Here is a 23,595-nt window from a genome sequence, read left to right as displayed (position 1 = left end):
CAATGCTTTGCTCAGGGTATAAGAAGGAAAGGTAACTGTTGATCTGGGAGAAAGGCTTTAACCCCGCCACTCCCGCACACCGGTGCGTAACCTCATACTCTGAGAAAGGCTTTTACGGCCTCGTTTGCACAACCGTACATTATTTGTTACAACTAAGTTTTCTATACTGTGTTGTTCCATTCTACTGTCTGTATATTTAAACATGTAACTTAATAAATAACTGTGACTGCTTTAAAGGCTTTGAGAATCTTTCCTTTTATCACTGATAATGTCGAAAGCTAAAGTGATCATAACTTTTGTTATCTTAACGTTCAGGTTAAATCCTACGTTTTCCTATCAGTTCTAAGAAAGACCTTTACCTTTAAAGAATAAGAGGTTAAAGAATAACAACAACTTTAATGGAGTCAGATTAATTATATTGGAGTCAGATAAATATTTGAATTATACACGTCATCCTTCAACTGCCTTTTGTTCCGATTATTGGTTCAAAATAGCAGCGTAAGCTTCCAGCCTGAAGCTACTGCAACTACTGCTTCTACTATGCTTCTGCCAATACCTCTGCAAACAGAAGTAAATAATAAAAAAAAACAGTAAAGCTCAATGAGTTGTCCTCATGCGTCCTTCATAGTCTGAATGCCATCTCAAGTTTGGGCAAAGCTGACAATGGAAAAGATTTGACTTACCTCTTGAACAAACAACACCAGCATCTTTAGCATGATTACAGTCGTTATTTCCTAGTCCTCTGTGTGAACAGTTTATGAGGTTTCCTTCCCCTCCCGAACATCCAACATCATCCAGCCAGATCGATCCTTGTCCTTGACCAAAGGCGGCACTTTGAGGTGCACTGATGGCTGAGCCACACTGTAACTGTCTGCACACCACAGCAGCATCGTTCATGTCCCAGTCATCATCACACACGGTTCCCCACTGGCCATTATACTGGATCTCCACTCTTCCACAGCATGAATCAGACCCACTGACCAATCTTATGTCTGGTAGCTTGTCTTAAAAATGTAAGACAATGTGATTAAAAACTATGTTGTAAGTAGTTATATACTGTATGCATTTGAAATTGTTATGAGCCAAGCACCAAACGTGCATAGCCTCTTTGCTTTCTCTCATTTTTTTATACAATTATTATTTGGGGCCAAACACTATAAGCTTATGCTGTTTTTAATCACTTTGGTACTTTTTTCATGACAAGCAAAATAGCATATACAATGCCATTTTAGATCTGGAGAAAACATATATAGTTTTACCCAGTAAGCAGACGACACCTGCATCTTCATGATGACCGCAGTTGTGTTCTCCAATAGGATTGTGTGAACACTGTGTGAGGAATGATTCACTTCCTGAACATTTCACATCATCCAACCAGATCGGATCACTTTCCCGGCCAAAATAAGCCTCGGAGTTTGCACGAACAGCTTCTCCACATCCCAACTGTCTGCACACCACAGTAGCATCTTCAATGTCCCAGGAATCATCGCACACTGTTCCCCACCGGCCATCATGAAGGATCTCAACTCTTCCAGAGCAGTCATTACTACCATTCATAAGCCTGATACTAAATCCACCTAAAAAAATCCATTATGATACAAACATCTTTAAACATGCTAGACTTGAAGACTAGCCAGAACAGTCATGTCTCAAGTGATGTAACTGAGATCTGAATTTAAAAAAATTCTATTCTATCAGTCTATTACTTACCAGCTACAGAAATCAGAGCACTGGCTGTTGAGATAAAAAAAACAGCAACATTTAAAAACATTGTAGACTTACAACAAAATTGTATGCTTGATAGGCAGATTTAGGTTAATTAGGACACCTTTTCCCAGTCATCTCAATTGCTAAGTGTCCCAATTAACTTGAATTCACCCCTATAATGATAGATCATAATTTAAATAAAACATATCTAAATAAAAAAAAATATTTGTTGCATATCAACTGATAAATTAGAATGTTGTCTATGTAAATATACAGTAAACACTGAATTAGTTTCATATGTGCCATAGCAGAACTGCTGTGACTGGCAGGAAAGGGCCATTATGACTCTGTGGCCAGATGTAGTTCTTCCTCTTAATGATCCCTTAAAGGGGGGGTGAAACACTCAGTTTCACTCAATCTCATGTTCATCTTGAGTACCTATAGAGTAGTATTGCATCCTTCATATCTCCAAAAAGTCTTTAGTTTTATTATATTTATAAAAGAAAGATAGGCTGTACCGAGTCTTTCCGGAAAAACCCGAGCGGGTGGAGGCGTGCCGTGTGGGCGGAGCTAAATAATCACGACACGAGCGCGCGAAGCTTTTGCGTTGAGAGCGTCTGGAAGCTGTGAGTGACATCCGAAAATAAACCATGGCTAATAATCAGATAGTAATCCGATGCAGAACAAGGATCTAAACAATACTAAGGGCTCGTTCATACAGAACGCGTTTTTGCTCACAAAAACGTGAGATGGGCAGTGAAATGGATGAAAAACATAAGGTCTCGAGCGTTTTTTAAAAATAGAAATGATTTGAACTTGAGCGCAGTGTTTTTAGAACACCATGTCATGCGCGAGTTTTACAACATTTGTGTGTTGTAAACAGACAGACTCGTGGTTTATGAGGACATGATTTATTTTTACAATAAACAAACTGACACCTACAGTGGCCAGCTAAACAAATGTATTTAAACACACACACACACCATACATCGCATGCTCCATAGATACATTAACTGTATGTGATCATGTTGTTTACTTGCTGTGCTTACACGCCGATAGTTAACAACTCACAGAGATTTGAAGCAGTTTTACTCACCGCCTGCGGTTCCAACGCACGACCGTGAACCTTTATCGTTGGGACTGCTCCATCTAAAGATGAGATTTGAGACTTCTCCACTCAAGAAGTATTAGGCGATCTGCAAATCCGGCGTTGAACTGGGCCTTGTTTATAAAACTATTACCGTCGAAATGAAGGGAACAAACAAAAACACTTGCACAACTCCGTTGCTGCTCTGGAAAAACAAAATCCATCCACAGGTCCCTTAACGCTGGGTTCTTTGGAAATTTGTGCAGTGTTGTCTTGCCCTGGCAACCAAAAACACACTTTTTTGGTGCCATTTTTTATTTGCAGCCCAGCCGAGCCCAGCGCTCTGATGGGCATATGCGTACTCTCGCACGCACTAGGCTACAGATGCGCGCGCGCCCTTCCGGGAGAAGTGCCCTTAAGACCCGTATAAGGAAATTCCGGCCACTCTGACGTCACACACGCCCGTATTCGAAAAAAACTTTCCGAAACTTGTGACAACCCGGAAGGAGTATTTTTGGAACAGAATTACTCCATCAAACTTACAACTTCAAATTTGTCCATGTTTAGCATGGGAATCCAACTCTTTAACAGTGTAAAAAACTCACTATGCATGAAACAGCATTTCACCCCCCCTTTAAAGGGATACTCCACTTTTTTTGGAAATAGGCTCATTTTACAACTCCCCCAGAGTTAAACTGTTTAGTTTTACCGTTTTTGAATCCATTCAGCCGATCTCCGGTTCTGGCGGTACCACTTTTAGCATAGCTTAGCATACATCATTGAAGTGGACAAGACCATTAGCATTTCTAAAAGAAAATGACCAAAGAGTTTCGATATTTTTCCTATTTAAAACTTGACTCTTCTGTAGTTACATCGAGCACTAAGACCGACGGAAAATGTAAAGTTGCGATTTTCTAGGCTGATATGGTTAGGAACTATACTCTCATTCCTGCGTAATAATCAAGAAACTTCACTGCCGTACCATGAGTGCAGCAGGCGTAATGATATGACGCAGCGCCTGAAAATAGGCCACCTTCCGGCAACACAACGGAACTATTTTCAGGCGCTGCGTCATATCATTACGCCTGCTGCACTCATGGTACGGCAGTGAAGTTTCTTGATTATTACGCAGGAATGAGAGTATAGTTCCTAGCCATATCAGCCTAGAGAATCGCAACTTTACATTTTCCGTCGGTCTTAGTGCTCGATGTAACTACAGAAGAGTCAAGTTTTAAATAGGAAAAATATCGAAACTCTTTGGTCATTTTCTTTTAGAAATGCTAATGGTCTTGTCCACTTCAATGATGTATGCTAAGCTATGCTAAAAGTGGTACCGCCAGAACCGGAGATCGGCTGAATGGATTCAAAAACGGTAAAACTCAACAGTTTAACTCTGGGGGAGTTGTAAAATGAGCCTATTTCCAAAAAAAGTGGAGTATCCCTTTAAGGGATCCTTAAAAAAAGCTCTGCTGTGTTAAAATAATGATTACATTCACATACAAATGAAAGAAATATATATTTCTGTCTGAGTCCCGTTATATCATTTTAGGTCATTGAACAGGTTATTTTCATGAGCAGTCAGTGATGGTGAATTTTAAAATCAATCAATCAATCAAATGTAATCAAAAAAAATAATTACAAAGAAACAGCAAGTTAAATCAAACATGAAAATTTAAAGGTCCCATGCATGGGCTTATTTTATTATTTTATGTTTCCTGGGTTGCCCTTATATTATGTTTTTTAGATCAAAAATAGTCATACTTTAGAAATAAAAGGCATTTTTCCTAGCCTGATTTTAGCTTCTGATTTGAACGCTGTGTTTGAAGGGGCGTGTCCCTGTGGGATTCAGTGTAACCGCGGCCACTGCTGTGATTGGCTGACATGCTTGCATATGAAATAGCTACGTATTACATGTGAAACTCTCTCGAATACTTTTACTACAGCTATTATACCTTTTTACTATTACAGCTATCGAGATTAACGAATCGTGAGAAGTTTTTTAAGTATTTAGATCTATTCCCATCACATAAAATGTTGCCGTGATGAGCATTGAGCAAGCAGATGACAGTGTGTTGATCGCGAGAATGAAGATCTTATCATTGCAACGCAGTTTCTGCACTCTCTCTAATGCTTTCACCAATGCAAACACGATGATGTACAGTAAGAGCTTCGTTGTGCAATGTAACATGCGTCATTATAGTTGTCCATAAACTCGCGCTGTGTGGAAAGCAGGGACGTGCACAGGGGGGTTGCTCAGGTTGCCCGGGCAACTGCTCATATGCCCTTCTCACTCAAGTTGCCCTTCTCACTCAAGTTGCCCTTCCGAGAAAAAAATTAAATCGTACAATGGATGCAGAATTTCACGTAGGCCTAGATTTAAAAAAAAAAAAAAATCGCAAAGCCTCATTCACTTCCATTCGGGCACCGAAAGTGAAAGTCAGTATGAAGGGCAAACGCTGCACGCGACCATAGACTGCACGCGACCGGCGTAGGGCCACGCAAATTACTTAAGGCCACGCCTCCATCTCGTGTCATAGTCATAGCGCGCCGTCAAATGTGTAGCTACAACATCTACGACAAAATGAAGCGAAACTATCCTTCTGGTCACGAAAAGAGGAAGAAGAAAAAAACCATGAGAGTGAATTGCGGGAACAACAATCAGGTAAACTTGTGTTCTCTCCTCTCTAAGTTTGATGTCAGCAAAGTTTGATGTTTTTCGGTCTTGCTAACCTAGCTGGGCAGGCAGTGCATCTCTTGCATCACTTTGTGGCTGACAAAAGTGAGAGTAAAATACAATTATTTATTACGTTTGATTTTGATAAACGACAAAGTGCAACGGTGTTTTTTACTGCAGCTCGGAAAACATAACCGCGTCGCGTGTGTTATCGTGCGTTCAAATGCGCGTGCACGAAATGAAACTCGCATTTTTCAAGCAGAAATATGTGGAGACCAGACATACTGTACAATACATGCACGTGAATGATGCCACTCCCAATCAAAGTACACATTATACTTTTAAAACAAGACACTGATTATCAAGTCTCAGTGTAGTTACAAACTCTAAACAACTGCACTAATTATGCAAGATAGAAAGCAATGTATTGACAATTTGACATTGATTGACTATTGATTTATAGGCTATATTGAATTAAAAATGTTGATTAGCTGGACATACTGGTCAAAATGGATGCACATCCCTCAGTAAATAATAACCATAAATCAAGAATTGCTTCAACATGCATAAAAAAAAAAAAAAAAAAAAAAAAATCATACTGATGCCGAAAATGCCCAGGCTGTAGAAAGAACCAAAGTTAATCCCAAAAGCCAAAGCTCAGGGTTATTATTTATTATTTTCTTCTTATTTATGTTTACGTTAATATTCACTTACTTAATAATATTCACTTATTATCTTAACATTCTATAGAAAATACTCTATTCAATAAATATTGTGTGTTTGAACCTCATTCTGTTCTATATTGTTGTACTTATTATTTGACTGTTTTGTTTAAAGGGGGGAGGATGGGAGTGCTGAAGTGTCAGGTGTGACTGTGGCAATGGCAAATGGTTTACATAGCTCACGACATCAGAGGGCCCCTTAGCAGAATTTTGCTTAGGGCCCCAGGGAGGTCAGGATCGGCACTGGGTGTAGCAGTCGATTCTGTTCCTTACCGGAATTCCTGTTCCCTTTACGCAATCATACTACAAATCATGCGTAGTTGCCCAGATGAGCAAAAAGCACAATTGAATGTACGGGAAGCCAAAAGGTTAAAAAAGGATTGTATTTTTTCCGAAATCTAAGCGTTTTATTTTATTTTATTAGAAGCGAGTTTTTCCCCATCTGTCAATTCAATCCAGATTATTTATAAAAATAAAAAATAAAAAAAATTAATAATAATTAAAAAACAATAAACAATAATATGAGGAACTCTTTTTCTCATGTGTATTTTGGTGACATTTAACATATTGTTAATACATTTTGTATACTGTTTACAAAGTTGTATATCATAAACCTGTCATCTTTGACGTTTGCAATCTTTATAAATAATAATAAGACCATAATATGAGGCATTGCGTTTGGAAATAAACACGATCAGATAAGGCAATTTGTATGGGCAAAATTCAACTGAATATATTCCTTCATATAGCCCGTGAGTTTTGGGGGTAGTGCCCTTTTTTCAGGTCAGAGCAACTGCCCCACAAAATTCCTGTGCACGTCCCTGGTGGAAAGATTGTTCTTTGATCGCTTTCTGTATAATTTGATCACAATTTAAATAAGATTATTTTCATCCTACTAAAAGAAACAATGTGATGTTGAAATTTTAGTCACTGGCTTGACTTATTGATGCATAAACAGTATTGAACGATTTTGAGAGAAAGATTAACTTACCTGTCTGAACTTGAACAATTAGGCTACACATCAGAAATTGTTGCTTGATGCTCGATTTATTTTCAGACGTTCATCGAGGCCAGCTCTGTATTGGCCCAAGTTGAGGAAACAGTCGTCGGTGAAATGTTTGGACCATACAAAACTTTGACTTTGGGAAGTTGTGTAGGCGCATTTCCAGAGAAAATAAAATTAACCCATTGTTTCTTCAGAGGCTCGGATGAAGGAACTAAAAAATACGTTTGTGTTCATTTGTACATCCGAACACTGATCAACTGCCATGCTATGCTCGTTTGCAAGCCATGATATCTCTCGAGGAAAAACTCAAACAGCGCTCGCGCGTTCATACTTCCTAGCTCATTTTCTCCTGGGCGAGCCAAATTCTCTGGGCGGGCAAAGCAGAGAAAGGGGAGGTTACCTTTCCTCCGTATGACGTCAACGGAGGAGATTCAAGATCAGCCCGTCTGAGCTTTCATTTTCTCAAAGGCAGAGAAAGATAGCCAAAGCTCGGTTTACACCGATTTAAATTTCTAGCCACTGGGGGATCATATATAGGGGAACTCATATTAATGTTAAAAAACCTCAGAAAGTGAAAATTTCATGTCATGGGACCTTTAAAGTACAAAGACTGAAATAGTTTTTTCTTGTAAAACGTACTCCAATAATCTTTGTTTTATTTTTAAAGCGCATAAGCCACTAGTTTTAGTTCAGTTTCAGAAAGAACAGTGGTAAAGGCACTGACAAACACTTCATTCAAATGTGTAGGAAAGATACAACATCTTACAAAGTTAATAAACTTGAACTAAACTTGAACTAAACTGTTTAATTTGAATACTACTTTTAATACTTTTGAATAATATTTGTATATTAATATTGTTACATACATGAATGTTCCATCATGAAATTGCAATCTCCATCTGTAATAAAAAATGAGAAATGCAAAGACTGAAAATTGAATTTACCCAATATCAAAGTGAGAAGAGAAGGTCTTGGCATCCTTGTGTTGTTTCAAAAAGCACGTAAGATGTGTATGTATATCTCTGCTTCTTTCAAGACAAACAAAACCAAAACTGTAGTCACTTCTCCTTTTAACCATAAAAAAAGGGCATTAAGATTCCTTTTTTTTAACCCAGCCTTTTCCGAAAATGTCTATTCACCATTTTTTCTTTTAAGACAAGAATTGCATTCCAAACAGATATTCACAATGCCATGACAAGCTGAGCAGTATCTTTTTCCCCCCCCCCTAAAATTACCTTGAACTCATTCATAACTCACTATTAAGCTGTTAATCAGATTATTATCTGGCTTTAAAGCTGTGAAAAATAACAATGACAAGGATGCCAAAGCATTATGAATTTAAGAAGTAACTTCCTGGCTCATGAGATCTCAAGTTATTATTATTGTTATGAGTTACAGTGCCTCATCAATCTCTGTTAAGATCTGTCCATCTGTTTTTCACTGAACTGAAGATTGTATAAGCAAATTACACCACATATTGTTTTATCATGTTTGAGTGTTTTTTTAACTGATAACATTTTTGTGGGCACAACTGTGTTGATATAGCTGTCAATACAAAATTACATTATCATATACACTCACCGGCCACTTTATTAGGTACCCCATGCTAGTAACGGGTTGGACCCCCTTTTGCCTTCAGAACTGCCTCAATTCTTCGTGGCATAGATTCAACAAGGTGCTGGAAGCATTCCTCAGGGAGTTTGGTCCATATTGACATGATGGCATCACACAGTTGCCGCAGATTTGTCGGCTGCACATCCATGATGCGAATCTCCCGTTCCACCACATCCCAAAGATGCTCTATTGGGTTGAGATCTGGTGACTGTGGAGGCCATTTTAGTACAGTGAACTCATTGTCATGTTCAAGAAACCAATTTGAAATGATTAGAGCTTTGTGACATGGTGGAAGTAGCCATCAGAGGATGGGTACATGGTGGCCATAAAGGGATGGACATGGTCAGAAACAATGCTCAGGTAGGCCGTGGCATTTAAACGATGCCCAATTGGCACTAAGGGGCCTAATGTGTGCCAGGAAAACATCCCCCACACCATTACACCACCACCACCAGCCTGCACAGTGGTAACAAGGCATGATGGTTCCATGTTCTCATTCTGTTTACGCCAAATTCTGACTCTAACATCTGAATGTCTCAACAGAAATCGAGACTCATCAGACCAGGCAACATTTTTCCAGTCTTCAACTGTTCAATTTTGGTGAGCTCTTGCAAATTGTAGCCTCTTTTTCCTATTTGTAGTGGAGATGAGTGGTACCCGGTGGAGTCTTCTGCTGTTGTAGCCCATCCGCCTCAAGGTTGTGCGTGTTGTGGCTTCACAAATGCTTTGCTGCATACCTTGGTTGTAACGAGTGGTTATTTCAGTCACTGTTGCCCTTCTATCAGCTCGAACCAGTCTGGCCATTCTCCTCTGACCTCTGGCATCAACAAGGCATTTCCGCCCACAGAACTGCCGCTCACTGGATCTTTTTTCTTTTTCGGACCATTCTCTGTAAACCCTAGAGATGGTTGTGCGTGAAAATCCCAGTAGATTAGCAGTTTCTGAAATACTCAGACCAGCCCTTCTGGCACCAACAATCATGCCACGTTCAAAGTCACTCAAATCAACTTTCTTCCCCATACTGATGCTCGGTTTGAACTGCAGGAGATTGTCTTGACCATGTCTACATGCCTAAATGTACTGAGTTGCCGCCATGTGATTGGGTGCTTAGAAATTAAGTGTTAACGAGCAGTTGGACAGGTGTACCTAATAAAGTGGCCGGTGAGTGTATATCACAAAAGGTGCTTTTATACAGACTGTTTAAGGGTTATAATTCTACTGTTCAGTATAGAATAAGACTATAGGCCTATTTAACACTGAATAAGTCTTATTCTACTGAACTGTGGAATAAAATCCCCTAAACAGTCTGTATAAAAGCACCTTTTGAGATATATATGATAATGTAATTTTTTATGCCTTTTTTATGATTAGAGCACAAAACTGTGAGTAATATTTGGCGATTGTCTGACTCGCTGATTTCATGAGGGTCAGGTCAGGAATTGGTTGGTTGGCATGAAGCCCCTGCTGGTAGATAATGTAACTACATGATGGTGAAATGCATGTTTTTCAATAGCCTAATAAAGCCAAAGTTTTATGCAAAATGTTAGTGTTTATGTTTCTTTACAATATATAAGATAAAAGGGAAATGACATGACTGCATTTCAAATGATCTCTGCAAAGAAGTAAAATGCTGTTAGGCTACATGTGAGAATTGCTCTGGGGAATAGAGAAACCATGTCAGATATGCAGTACTCCGAGTTCTAGCATTCAGTGGGATATCCAAATAATCCAGAGGATCCAGAGAATAGCTCTGTTCTCAGAAAAACAAGTTAACACTGATAAAGCTATGAAGGGAATTAGAGGAAGTGTCCTTTTGGTCTGCGAGTGTGAAACATGGTGTCAGCATGTTCAGCATTTCCTTATACATAGAACTCAAAACTGAACTTCAGAGGAAACCTAAATGGTCATTGTGCAGAGTGATTAGACAATTTAAACTGTATTTTAATTCAAATGAATTATTTATTTAACATGGGCATCATGATAGAAGGCAGACAGCACACAGTAACAGTAACTCATTAGCGGGTGTCTGTCACACAAGCAACAATTGAGGAAGGAAGACACACAGCAGAGCGGAAGTGGGTAAATGTGTCCACTAAGTGGATACAGCTATTGCTCTCTCTCTCTGAGGTTCCTTATTGGTTGCTTCTTAAGAGAACACATCATGAGAAGCTGTCATAAAAACTTTATATAATTTTTTAACACATTTCTTAGACTTCTTGTTTGCTCCATTCACAATTGCTAAATTGCTAGAGGCACCATTTTCAGTAAAGCAGACAAACAGATGCTTTGCTAGGAATAGCAAATCTGCACTCACAATTCCAGAGATTTGTAATTCTCAATAAATCACCAAATAACAAATATGGATAAAGACAAGTCTGCAGTATTTAAATATTGAGGTTACAATTTAAATATTTAATATTAGCTGTTAATAATGTCCACTGAGTCGTTGTTCCTTTCATTTACAACGAATAATTCATACTGGGACATTGTTTGTAAGATATAATGAATAAATTCACTGATAACTGTGTTTGTTTCGTGTGTGGCGACTTCTGGCTCCATTTTTCATCAGGAATGTTGTAAGGTGTTCAGTGCTGTTGTCATTCAGAAGTGTAAATAAGTAAGTATGGGTCCAGTGTCCTTTTTTGTGTGTAAAATTTTAAATCAGTAATACCTTTCAACATGTAACTTTTATAAGTCTTCATAGTTATTGTCCAGCATACTTCTCTGTTCTGTAATATTGACATAGTCCTGTTCTGAATCGTCTGTTTCTACATTGACATAGTCCTGTTCAGAGTCATCCTGATCTACATTTACATAGTCTTGTTCAGAGTCAGAGTTGACATCTTCATGATCTCCATCATCCATATCTACAATCTCATAGTCATCATCAGCATTCTCTTCATTTTGGTCTCTATGGAGCACATCTTGCATATTAACTGCATCTTGGGATACAAAGAACATAAAAAAAAATGTATTATATTATAATATTTGCATGAGGCTCCCAAAATAAAGGTAAAGGACATCATGTAAATCTCTTTCACCTTTTGAACAGGAGCATATTTGGATTTTCTTTTGTTTTTTTCTCCTCTTTACCAGGAAGATAATCAGCAGTGCAGACAAAATGAGCAGTACAGCTGTTACCACAGCACCAATGATAACAACTGAAGAAGCTGGAAGAGAGATTTTAGTACATTAACGCCTTACTATTACGTTTCTGCTGAACGAATCAGTGTTTTTGAACAATTTTGTTGAATGAATGATTCAACTCTCTCATAAATCAAGGTGTGGCGGTCACATTTATCATTGGTCGGAAAACGTGACTGTGAAATCAGACATTTCAATAATAATATGTGTGATTGGGAGTTTAGTGTGATGGCGCAAATATTGCAGCTCGTGTTCAAGTCGATCACACAAATTGAAACGTGCAAAACACAGACAAGCAGAGTGATATAAACAGTGAAAAATCCCAGTGCTGTTATAAGCATACTTGCAAATAATTGCTACCTGAACACACGACTCCAGCATCTTTACTGTGATCACAATCACGTCCATTCTCATGAGAGCAATTTGAGATTAATAACTCGTTGCCCAAACAATTGACAAATTTCATCCAGAATTGGCCCCTTCCTTCCCCAAAAAGAGCCTGACCGTGTGCACTAATAGCTCTTCCACATCCCAGCTGTCTGCACACCACAGCAGCATCAATAATGTCCCAGGAGTCATCACACACTGTTCCCCACGTGCCATTATTCAAGACCTCAACTGTCCCAAAGCAGCCGTCTAAACCATTGACCAGTTTGATGTCTTGACCTCCTGAAAATCAAAGGAAATTTTCAACTCACGTGTAAATATATAGAGGACAATCTTTATTTTTGTATGTGATCCTCAAATAAAACTGCTGCTGTTTGCTTTAAAGGGACGGTTCATTCAAAATGAATATTCTGTCATCATTCACAAATCCTAATTTCTTTTCAAACATGTATAACTTACTGTGGAACACAAAAATAAAAATCTCCTAGCAATTGTGAAAAATTAAGAAGGGTAACACTTTACTTGAAGGGGTGTGCATAAGGCTGACATGACACCTTCATAATCATGATGTGACACATGTCATGAATATGAAGGAGGTTTTATGCATGTTTATGACAACTGTCATTAAGTGTCATTCGCTCAATTATGACATTTTTATTGCAAATATGACATTGTATGAGATGTCTTTGTTATGACACCTTGACATAAACCAATACATCATAACCAGTCAGTGTCTTTGTCATGACAACTGACATTACTAAGACAACACAACCTGTCATACATATGTCATAAACATGACATAGCAGATTAATTATCAAACTTAAGAAGCCACTCAGCTTTATGGGTTAACATTACATTAAACCGTCAGGTGGTTGTTTTGACATTGGCTGTCATGAGGCCATTATAACATTTTAATGATAAATTCAATTTGTACCACTCCAGTTGAGGTCAAGAAAAATATTCATGACACAGTTATAATGGCCTCGTGACAACCAATGTCAAAACCAACCACAATGATAGTTTAATGTTAACCCATAAAGCTGAGTGGTTTCTTAAGTTTGATAATTAATCTGCTATGTCATGTTTATTACATATTTATGACAGGTTGTGTTGTCTTAGTAATGTCAGTTGTCATGAAAAAGACATTTCAAACAATGTCATATTTGCATTAAAAATGTCATAATTGAGCGAATGACACTTAATGACAGTTGTCATAAACATGCATAAAACCTTCATATTCATGACATGTGTCATGTCAGGATTATGAAGGTGGCATGTCAGTCTTATGCACACCCCTTCAAGTAAAGTGTTACCGAAATAATTTAGGTTCGCAACATGTTTAATAACTACGAGTGAACTATTCCTTTAACAATAATAGAGTAGAAATAGTCATGTTTATCAAAGCTTTTGCAATGCTGAGAGGATCACTTACCAGTAAACAGGTAATCATTTAAAACCACAGCTGTCAAAGAGAAAACATAGGGAGTTGTTTTATTAGAATTTATCACAACGATTTTATGTAAATAATAAAACAAGTGGTTTAGTGGCATCTTACATTTTCCTTGGTAACCTAAATACATTTTTTATGTCTGTCCACACTCCTACCAATGTCCCAGATATAGAGTTCACATATTGTGAAAAGTCAAAATGGGAACCCATCTAACTATGATAATTTAATAATTTTCAACAGCACAAATATAATTTAATATCATAATGGTAAGACTATAATGGTAAGACTATAAGGTTTCATTAGGTTAACATTAGTTAACTACATTGGTTAACATGAACTAATAATGAACTGCATTTTTACAGCATTTATTAATCTTTGTTAAAGTTAATTTCAACATTTACTAATACATTATTAAAATAAAAAGTTGTATTTGTTAACATTAGTTAATGCACTGCGAACTAACATGAACAAATAATGAACAGTTGTATTTTTATTCACTAACATTAACAAAGATTAACAAGGCTAGCCTACTGTAACAAATGTATTGCTCATGGTTAGTTCACGTTAGCTATTAACTAATGCTAACAGAAACCTTATTGTAAAGTGTTACAATTACAATGAATAAATTGATGGTATAAATATGAAAATTGTTTACCTAGTGTGAAATCAAGAAGTGGTCTCAACATTTCGGTTCTTTCATCGATCGATGTGTGTGATGTCTATATCTCCTGCTCTTCACATGTCTAAGTAAGACCTATGATTCACACAGACACTATTTCCGTTATTACTGTTACAACACTTCAGCTTCTGCGAAAGTAAATCAGAAGACATGGCTTAGTATAATTGTTTATTCAGAAATGATCCTCAGTATCCACTGACCACTGAGACCATTGTAACCATGTGCACTGAGAGATGAAATACATGATACTCTCCTGCACTATGTGCAACACTTGTTTTCAATTCAACCTGTCAGCATTCTGCCCACTGACGTGAACTTTAACATGCTAGTCAGTGTGCACTTGCATTTTTTTGCAAATAATTGTTATTTATAACAAGAACAACTTTTCTTCAAATATGCAAATATCTCTTTTAGGGCTTGTGCTCTTAATGTGCTGCTGCACTTTGACATCCGCACATTTTTCACACATTTAAGGTTTCTAAAACTTGTGGTTAAATGTGTGTAGGCCTATTTAAAGACACACACTGGCCACTGAATACACCCTGTATGTTCAGCAGAACTGTATTATCAATCCAATTCAGCCTAATTGTGTCAAAGATGTAACCATTAAGCCACACCAACATGGAGGAGCTATATCAGAAAACTGTTGTATTGAAAGTCTGTCATATAAAAACCTGACATGAGAGAGTGGCGCCACTATCACCACTATCTGCCACTATGGTATCCACTTGCATCGGCCTGAACTTCTTCCAGCAGAGCAGATGTTGAAGTGTAGGATTATAAAGAGAAGTATGATATCACAACTATTGAGAGTGACCCAACAACAGAGTGTTAAACAGCCCTAAACCTATTTCGTCAACCTTAACCATTATCTGAGGTCAATGATAATAAGAATGCTGCATGGGCACAATTGAATTAATGATTGGATCTGTTTTTAGGATATAGGCCTCATTACTGTTGTACAACCTCTGGATGTCTAACAGCAGTGAGAGCACATTACATTATTTGCATAGAAAAATGTACTTGTATTTAAAATATATGGGGAAATTATATACAGTATGTTGTATATACATATTAATGTATGTGTATTAGAAATGCAGGATTTGTCTTTTCTTTAAACAAGCTGACAGGAATCCAAGCTTTTCAGCAGAATCAAATGAAACGGACAGTACTGTGCAACTGGAGGAGGCTTGTGAATAGACTCGAGCTCTGTGCATGTTGTGTAGTTGCAGTGAAACAGTTCACACCCCACTCTCAGATGAACTTGTTAAGGAGGAAATCGTTTCGGCCCACAACAATGGCCAAAGGTTCATGCGATGGGTTTAATAGACGTGATGCAGAGCTGTTGTGAACTATAGTGTGATAAATCGAACGATTTGTGTCTCAAACAATCCTTTAAAGAACTACACAACACTGTTTTGTACAATATAAGTTTATTCATTGATGTTTTTCCATGGATCGGGGTCACATGGTAGGTGCACATTCCAGTAATGTTTGTTATTCGCTGTATCTGTGTTTTTGTAAACAAAAAAATTATGAAATGGAAGATGCTTTGTTTAATAATAATGATTTTCTTTGTTGTAGGCTACCTTCTCATTTGAGCTTTCTAATAGGAGGGGCCTGCAAACAGGAAGCTAGATATAAACCGTCCTGTGGGGGAGGAGTTGAATTGAGAATGTTTGCATTGAATGCATGTGTTTTTAAATGCTTGTGGGGTTTTTTTGTAGTTGAAATACAGCACGACGTTAAAGAAGATGCTATGACTGATGTTGGTAACGCTTTAGATTACAGCCCGGAAAGTACTGCGTAATTAAAGCAATTTTACAGATTTAACCTTCGGTAATTATAGTGTACCTATAACGTACTTACAATATAAGAATAAGGGAACAATATTTTAAGTTTGGGGAATAAAGGGGTAACAATCAGGAGAATTAAAAAAATATTTATACTAGTATAGAACTAAGGGGTACTTATTCTACTATTGTGATATAACAATCTTACATGTGGGAGCAATTTAGCAAGAACATACACTGCGTATGTTTTTGAAATAATGGTGAACCAGTACAAACTGTATAGGCTTTTTAAAAATGACAGGGTACATATCTATGCATTTATAAAGTAATCTTTTTAACAAAAGTGCACTGAAAACGAAAACTATTGCAACTTTTGCTTAAATATTAGGGAAAGTTCATGTAGTGGTGCTTGTTACCCCCTTGTTCCATGTAGTTACAGTGTAAGTGTGACATTGCGGGCCATAAATTAAAGTGGTGCTTGTTACCCTCTTGTTCCATGTAGTTACAGGGTAGTAAGTAAAATAAAAATGCATACACACAATCTTATATCACTGACTCGGAAACCTTTATTTATTATACAAGAACCACTTAACCTGTAACCACATTAAACCAGATATATTTCCCAGTATTTTAAAAAATTGCAATAGTTTTAGCTTTTCTTGCCTTGAAACATGTAAGCCCAAACTTAAACATCTGCACTTTTGCTATAAAAAAAAAAGAGTATAAATGGACAGATATGTACCCTGTAATTAAAAAAAAGCCTATACAGTTCGTATTGGTACACAATTATTACAAAAAGGTACGCAGTGTATGTTCTCGCTAAATTGCTCCCAAATGTAAGATTGTTGTATCATAATAGTAGAATAAGTGTCACAGTGTCTGGTTGTGTTTCCCTGGGTTGTCACTAGAGGTCCTCGTTCTCACGGTGTCTTTCACATTTGACTTCATTTCCCAGCATTCTGTCTGTCACTCATCAGTTCATTGCACTCAGCTGTTTCCCATCACATTGTTAGATCTGTATATATTCCCTGTCTGTGTCAGTGTTTGTGACGGAGTCGTTGTTATTCGTCACAAACACTGACACAGACAGGGAATATATACAGATCTAACAATGTGATGGGAAATAGCTGAGTGCAATGAACTGATGAGTGACAGACAGAATGCTGGGAAATGAAGTCAAATGTGAAAGACAACGAGGACCTCTAGTGACAACCCAGGGAAACACAACCAGACACTGTGACAATAAGTACCCCTTAGTTCTATAATACTTACAGCATAAATAATGTTTTAATTCTCCTGGTTGTTACCTCTTTATTCCCCAAACTTGACATATTGTTCCCTTATACTTACATGCAAGTAGGCTACTTTATAGGTAGCCTACACTATAATTACAGAAAGTTACTCAATTCCTCTTAATTACACAGTACTTTCCGGGCTGTAATCTAAAGCGTTACCCTGATGTTTGTATAATAAAGTGGAAATGTTACAATATCCCATTTGTAATTGACTGATGGTTGTCATTGGACTGTTTGAATGTGGGGGAGGAGCCCTATAAAGAGAGTCCAGGGCTGGGTCTGAAATCGCATGCTCTCGTATTTTAAATAAGTAATTACTTCACGAGCGTTAAAAAAGGTATGTTTTACATAATATTAATGTTTGTAGCAGGACCGTAGCTAGAGGATTCGGGGCCCCCTGAAAAAATATTGATGTGGGCCCCCACCACCCTCCACCAATATCATATACTGTACAATAGATGAACATGGAGGCCTACATAACAGAAGATGGTGATGTTGTTGTAAAACCTTTATTTTAAAAGTTAAATGTTTATATAAAAATTACAACTAATAAAAAAGCAAGAAATTGTTAAATAATAATAAAACCAATTTTTAAAAAGTAATCAATTTTTCTCCCCATCAGTCTGTTATAATTCATAAATCAAAAAGTAAACATTTAAAAAATTGACAAGAATGCAGTCTAATTAAAAAAATAAAAGCATTCATTGTCTTATTTTTTAATAAAGATAATATGGAACTGGTAATATTATTAAATAAAGCGAATACATTTATTCATCCAAGTGCAGTGTTGTCTTCGTGTTTTCTCGATGTTTTAAATATCATCAGCCGGCAGGTCAGATGCATAATGCAATGCGTCGTGACTCGTGTAATTTTTTTAAAACTCTAGTTACAATAGTGTAAAAAGACAGGAATTTAGACCACGTAATCATTCGGTCGATTGCGGCGCGCACCGATAATAAAAAATGACTGTACACGGCAGACTGTAGACGGAAGTTTTCTAATTCCCAGCGAAATAACAATATATAACCGGTCTTTAAGAACGTCTTGATCGACTGGGATACAACCACTCTCCTTGCCTCCCTCTCCGTCTTTTCCTGCCATTTCTGGTTCCCTGATTTGTTTTCTTTTCCCCGACATTTTTCAGTCAGTCAGTCTCCTGCTCTTCCACCAAGTTCATCGTTAACTTCAGGCTGCCGCCTCAACTCTGATTGGTTCTGTTCACGAGCTGGGGTGGGACTTACAATTTTATTGGGTCCATCTGATGTTTGTCACTGACTCTGACTGAATAATTAATACATACTTTAGGTCGGACTAAACCATTTTTATGGAGGTAAGAGAAGCAGATATTTGGAAAAATATTTACCCAAATTGCACGTTTTTGTGGTTTTCATTTAAATCTCAGGCATACAACTAATATAAATATTAGAATTATTCATACTACAAGCGCCTAAATAGTATAACTGCTGGATTTTGTGGGGCCCCCTGGGCAGCAGGGGCCCCTATAATTGTCACCACCTTTCACCCCACTAGCGACGGCCCTGGTTTGTAGTATAAATGTAATCTGGACGTAGGCTACATCCGCCATGCTGTCATTATACCAGCGTCAGTTGTGTTGTGTCGCTTCACCTCCATTCATAAACCCTCTCCTGTGGCCTCATCATGGGATAGTAAAATGTTCATCTAATGCACACTTCAGAATCTCGCCTGAAGTACCGGTAGTAGGTCATCCGGGTACTTTTTGCCTATACTGTTTTATGAGTAGGCCTACTGTGAATTCGGACATAATTATTTTGTCACTTACTTGTTTTCGTATACTATATAGTAGGACAGTATGCGATTTCGGATGCAACCCAGATGTTTAGGAAAAGAAGGTGGGCCTGTGGCCAACGGTTTGCTTTTCTGTTAAGTGTCATCTTTACTGGGTTTTTTCCCCCATTTGTTTTATAATTTTTTCCCCATTTTTTTTTATCCTATGTTGGATGACCATGGTCCCTGTGACTAGGGATAGATAAATGAAGCCTCTTAAATCTTTGAAGCTTTTCTCTGATTGTTTCGGGAAAAGATTCGAAGCATCAAGAGTGGAAAACAGTGCCATCTTGTGGCAGGTCAAATTAGAAGCCATAAGCTGATGCAGCCGAGAGCACAGCTCCATTGTTTTATTCTATAATAAAAGTCTGACAACGCTAAATGTTCAGTTTTCTGATAATATTCACTTATTAAAGTGTGGCTTATTAAATGTAACAATAATTATAATAATACCAACATAGTTGTTTGATGCAAGCAAATGGTGCTCTATTTAATGTTTTTTATAGCCTGTTTTATGTATTTATATAAAGCGTTCACAGGGAAATTTGCTGTAGGCCTATAGGCTATAGTCTAGATGGGTACGTACCCAAAAAGTGAAAGTGAGGAGCATTTATGGGTACAAGTCGGGAACCGGCCTACTTTACATATTCCAAGGGTGCTGAATCCAAAAAAACTGGTACCCAAGCGAAAATGTGATTTTTTTGACCTGCTAATTTGCATATCAAAATGGCCGCCAAATTGCGGTAAATAGTCCAAATCTTGCTCAGTCGTTGGACTATTTTCCCCTAGTTTTTTTGTAAGTAGGCAATCAAGATGAGGAAATTAAGTTTCTAGATCGATAGGGTCAAGGGTCAGAGCAAAGATATAATGGAGGCTCACTGCCTTTTTTATGTATATATATGCAAAATACCAACTTTTAAGGTGAAATTAAGCATTATTTGTGTCATTTTTTAAGGCCGACATAAATATTCAATCAATATCACTCTTAAATGTTCCCAGTATATGATATGTGATGTATTACATATTACATAATAACTAAGAAAAACACCATTGCAAGTTGTCTGAGATTTCATTTTTTTATGCGAATTAAGCATTTGTTCTCTTAATTCTGAAAAACCCAGGTGAATAGTCTCTCTGTCACTCACATGCACGCGTACGCAGGCCGCACACACACACATACACCCCAACCCCCTGCACACACCGCGTCTCCATGAGAACGAGTGATCAACGTTAAAAAAGCAAGTACGCAAAAGGTTGTTATCTTGTGAACACCTTTACACAATCAACCATTAAAAAGTGGTTTAATCTTTTAAATTCTGAATATAATTTTGTCAGTGTGGTAATATCGACCCGAGAAGCGATTGACTTTTAGAAAGTTAACTAGTCACAAGTTTGAGGTAAGATGCACTTGGGCTGTCGATGTTAAAACACTAGCCTATAGCCTAAGCTGTGATTCAAATATTAAATAATGTTATGTCATTTTTACTTTTACACTAAATGTCTGCTGGTTCCAGATGAGTAGGCAGTAACGTTAGGCTATTGTATGGGGTAAATTTAGTATAACGATAGGGTGTAACTTGTACTGCTGTGGTATTTGAGTGTGAATTCTGTATAGAAGATGTGCAGAGGCGGACAGAGTACAGAGCTTTGTCACTTGAGTAAAAGTACAGATACCCCTTGCTAAATTTTACTCAAATACAAGTAAAAGTACTACATTCAGATGTCTACTTAAGTAAAAGTACTTGTTTTTAAAAGTACTTGAGTATCAAGAGTACAAGAGTAGATTTTCTAAATATTGCATTACTAATCTACTGCCACCGTGCTTACATTTATGCACAGAAACGTCCTACATGGAGTTATGAAAAATGTTAATGTTAAAGGGATACTCCACTTTTTTTGGAAATAGGCTCAATTTACAACTCCCCCAGAGTTAAACTGTTGAGTTTTACCGTTTTTGAATCCATTCAGCCGATCTCCGGTTCTGGCGGTACCACTTTTAGCATAGCTTAGCATACATCATTGAAGTGGACAAGACCATTAGCATTTCTCATTAAAAAATGACCAAAGTGTTTCGATATTTTTCCTATTTAAAACTTGACTCTTCTGTAGTTACATCGTGCACTAAGACCGACGGAAAATGTAAAGTTGCGATTTTCTAGGCTGATATGGCTAGGAACTATACTCTCATTCCTGCGTAATAATCAAGAAACGTCACTGCCGTACCATGAGAGCAGCAGGCGTAATGATATGACGCAGCGCCTGAAAATAGGCCACCTTCCGTCAACACAACGGAACTATTTTCAGGCGCTGCGTCATATCATTACGCCTGCTGCTCTCATGGTACGGCAGTGACGTTTCTTGATTATTACGCAGGAATGAGAGTATAGTTCCTAGCCATATCAGCCTAGAAAATCGCAACTTTACATTTTCCGTCGGTCTTAGTGCACGATGTAACTACAGAAGAGTCAAGTTTTAAATAGGAAAAATATCGAAACACTTTGGTCATTTTTTAATGAGAAATGCTAATGGTCTTGTCCACTTCAATGATGTATGCTAAGCTATGCTAAAAGTGGTACCGTCAGAACCGGAGATCGGCTGAATGGATTCAAAAACGGTAAAACTCAACAGTTTAACTCTGGGGGAGTTGTAAAATGAGCCTATTTCCAAAAAAAGTGGAGTATCCCTTTAATACCTTGGAGAATGTAAAAGGAATTGAAAGTAAAATCAAGTCATTTTCATCTTTTTACCATGTTGCTTTATTTAATTTAATTACATTTTTGGGGGGTCCCATCTTTAAATGCGGGGACAACACACACACACACACACACACACACCACATGTAAGGGTGGCTCTGCCAATAAAGCACCTAAAAGCTGTCACAAAGAACCGGCAAAAGGAATGATTATGAATATGTAAAATATAGCAAGGAGATATTTTAATTGTTTATTAATAAACACTTGTTAATAAACAAGTGTTTTCTTTGTCAGTGTCGGCTAGATGAAGTTGACGATGCTGACTCGCGATCTTCAGTAGTGAACGCGCCAGAGAGAAATGCACATTTCATATGGATTACATAAGCAGTCTGTAGTCTGTTTTCTTTCGTTTTGATTTTTTCTGTTTAAAAGTAGACATGTCTGTGAGAGGCAAGTAGGCTACCTTATACACTCAGTTTCGGTTCATTTATGAGACGAGATCCAGTTCACAGGCCGGCGCCTCCGTTTCTTATCGTCTGCTATTTACTTCTTATTTATTAAACCCAGGCAATTGGTTGATGAAACATTGATTAAAATTAAGATACAATTAATGCAAAACGAAATTCAGGTTAAAGAAAGGTTTTGTGTTTTCTGTTTGATGTCTCTGTGAAAGTTTTAAAGCATTTTTTATACCGCTTTCAGAGCGCTCACGTCCGTAACGGAGAACACGTCCATAACATTGTTTTTTTCCTCATAAATGCAAACCGGAAAAATAAAATAAAACAAAATTAATATTTGATGTACTCTGGAGACTGAGCGCCAACCCTTCTTCATTCGCTGGGTAGTAGCCTACTTTGGTTTGCGCAGTGTAATTCACATAATCAGTAAAAATATATTTTGCCTCCTAAAGTTTTTTTTTTAAGAAATCAGAAATCCCTGGTGGCTACGCCACTGCCACATTTGAACCTGACTGTGTTAAACACACCACATACTCAAGACCATCAAACCAAATGCTTGGCTTACATTAATGTGTAATATAAAATCTGACCATGGAGTTGACGTTGGCGGAAAGCTGAAAGTGATTGCTGATAGGCTGTCCCAATCAGTGGCGCCTGCACAATCCAATCAAGTTTGAGAGGGAAACAACAAATTGAGGGTTCCCGAGATTATTATTTTTTTTTTTTACTCGTGTACTCACGGTTATGGATAGAAATATATTGGAGTAAAGAGTACAATATTTACCTCTCAAATGTACTTGAGTAAAGTCATGAGTACTCCCCAAAAATGATACTCGAGCATAGGTGTCATTTACACTGGGGACGCTGGGGACATGTCCCCACCACTTTTTGAAATGGCGGATTTCGTCCCCACCACTTTTTGAAAGCATTTGGTTAAAATGTTCTGAAAAATCAAGCGAACCAAGAAATGTTAAAGGTTTATTTGCACAAAATAAAACATGCAATGCAGTTTAGATACAGAAATAAACAATGCACATTGTCCAAAAAAATAAACTATTGCTGATTCTAAAATTACCCAAA

The 23,595-nt window shown here is 37.5% G+C and overlaps 2 protein-coding genes across 2 annotated transcripts in view; both read right to left on the bottom strand.

Annotated features, from left to right (window-relative positions):
- LOC130088395 (deleted in malignant brain tumors 1 protein) overlaps positions 1-23,595 on the bottom strand; it is a 44,681-nt gene that overhangs the window by 2,802 nt on the left and 18,284 nt on the right. Inside the window, exons 9-14 of the mRNA XM_056255113.1 lie at positions 13,774-13,803; positions 12,459-12,623; positions 11,531-11,752; positions 1,711-1,734; positions 1,260-1,577; positions 684-1,004 (exon numbers count right to left, since the gene is read on the bottom strand). Of these exons, the coding sequence (XP_056111088.1) occupies positions 684-1,004; positions 1,260-1,577; positions 1,711-1,734; positions 11,531-11,752; positions 12,459-12,623; positions 13,774-13,803 (1,080 nt within the window). The remainder of the gene's footprint in view (positions 1-683; positions 1,005-1,259; positions 1,578-1,710; positions 1,735-11,530; positions 11,753-12,458; positions 12,624-13,773; positions 13,804-23,595) is intronic.
- Positions 11,488-14,635, bottom strand: LOC130088421 (scavenger receptor cysteine-rich type 1 protein M130). Its single transcript, XM_056255187.1, has 5 exons — positions 14,447-14,635; positions 13,774-13,803; positions 12,315-12,623; positions 11,852-11,980; positions 11,488-11,752 (listed from the first exon to the last, which is right to left on the bottom strand). The coding sequence occupies exons 1-5, from the start codon at positions 14,475-14,477 to the stop codon at positions 11,499-11,501; spliced, it is 753 nt and encodes a 250-aa protein (XP_056111162.1). The 5' UTR covers positions 14,478-14,635; the 3' UTR covers positions 11,488-11,498.

Source organism: Rhinichthys klamathensis, unplaced genomic scaffold, assembly GCF_029890125.1.
Source record: "Rhinichthys klamathensis goyatoka isolate OS25496 unplaced genomic scaffold, OSU_Roscu_1.1 h1tg000119l_1, whole genome shotgun sequence".
Classification (NCBI taxonomy): Eukaryota; Metazoa; Chordata; class Actinopteri; order Cypriniformes; family Leuciscidae; genus Rhinichthys; species Rhinichthys klamathensis.
The sequence above is the reverse complement of the archived record's forward strand: the minus strand, read 5'-3'. Positions and strand labels throughout refer to the sequence as shown.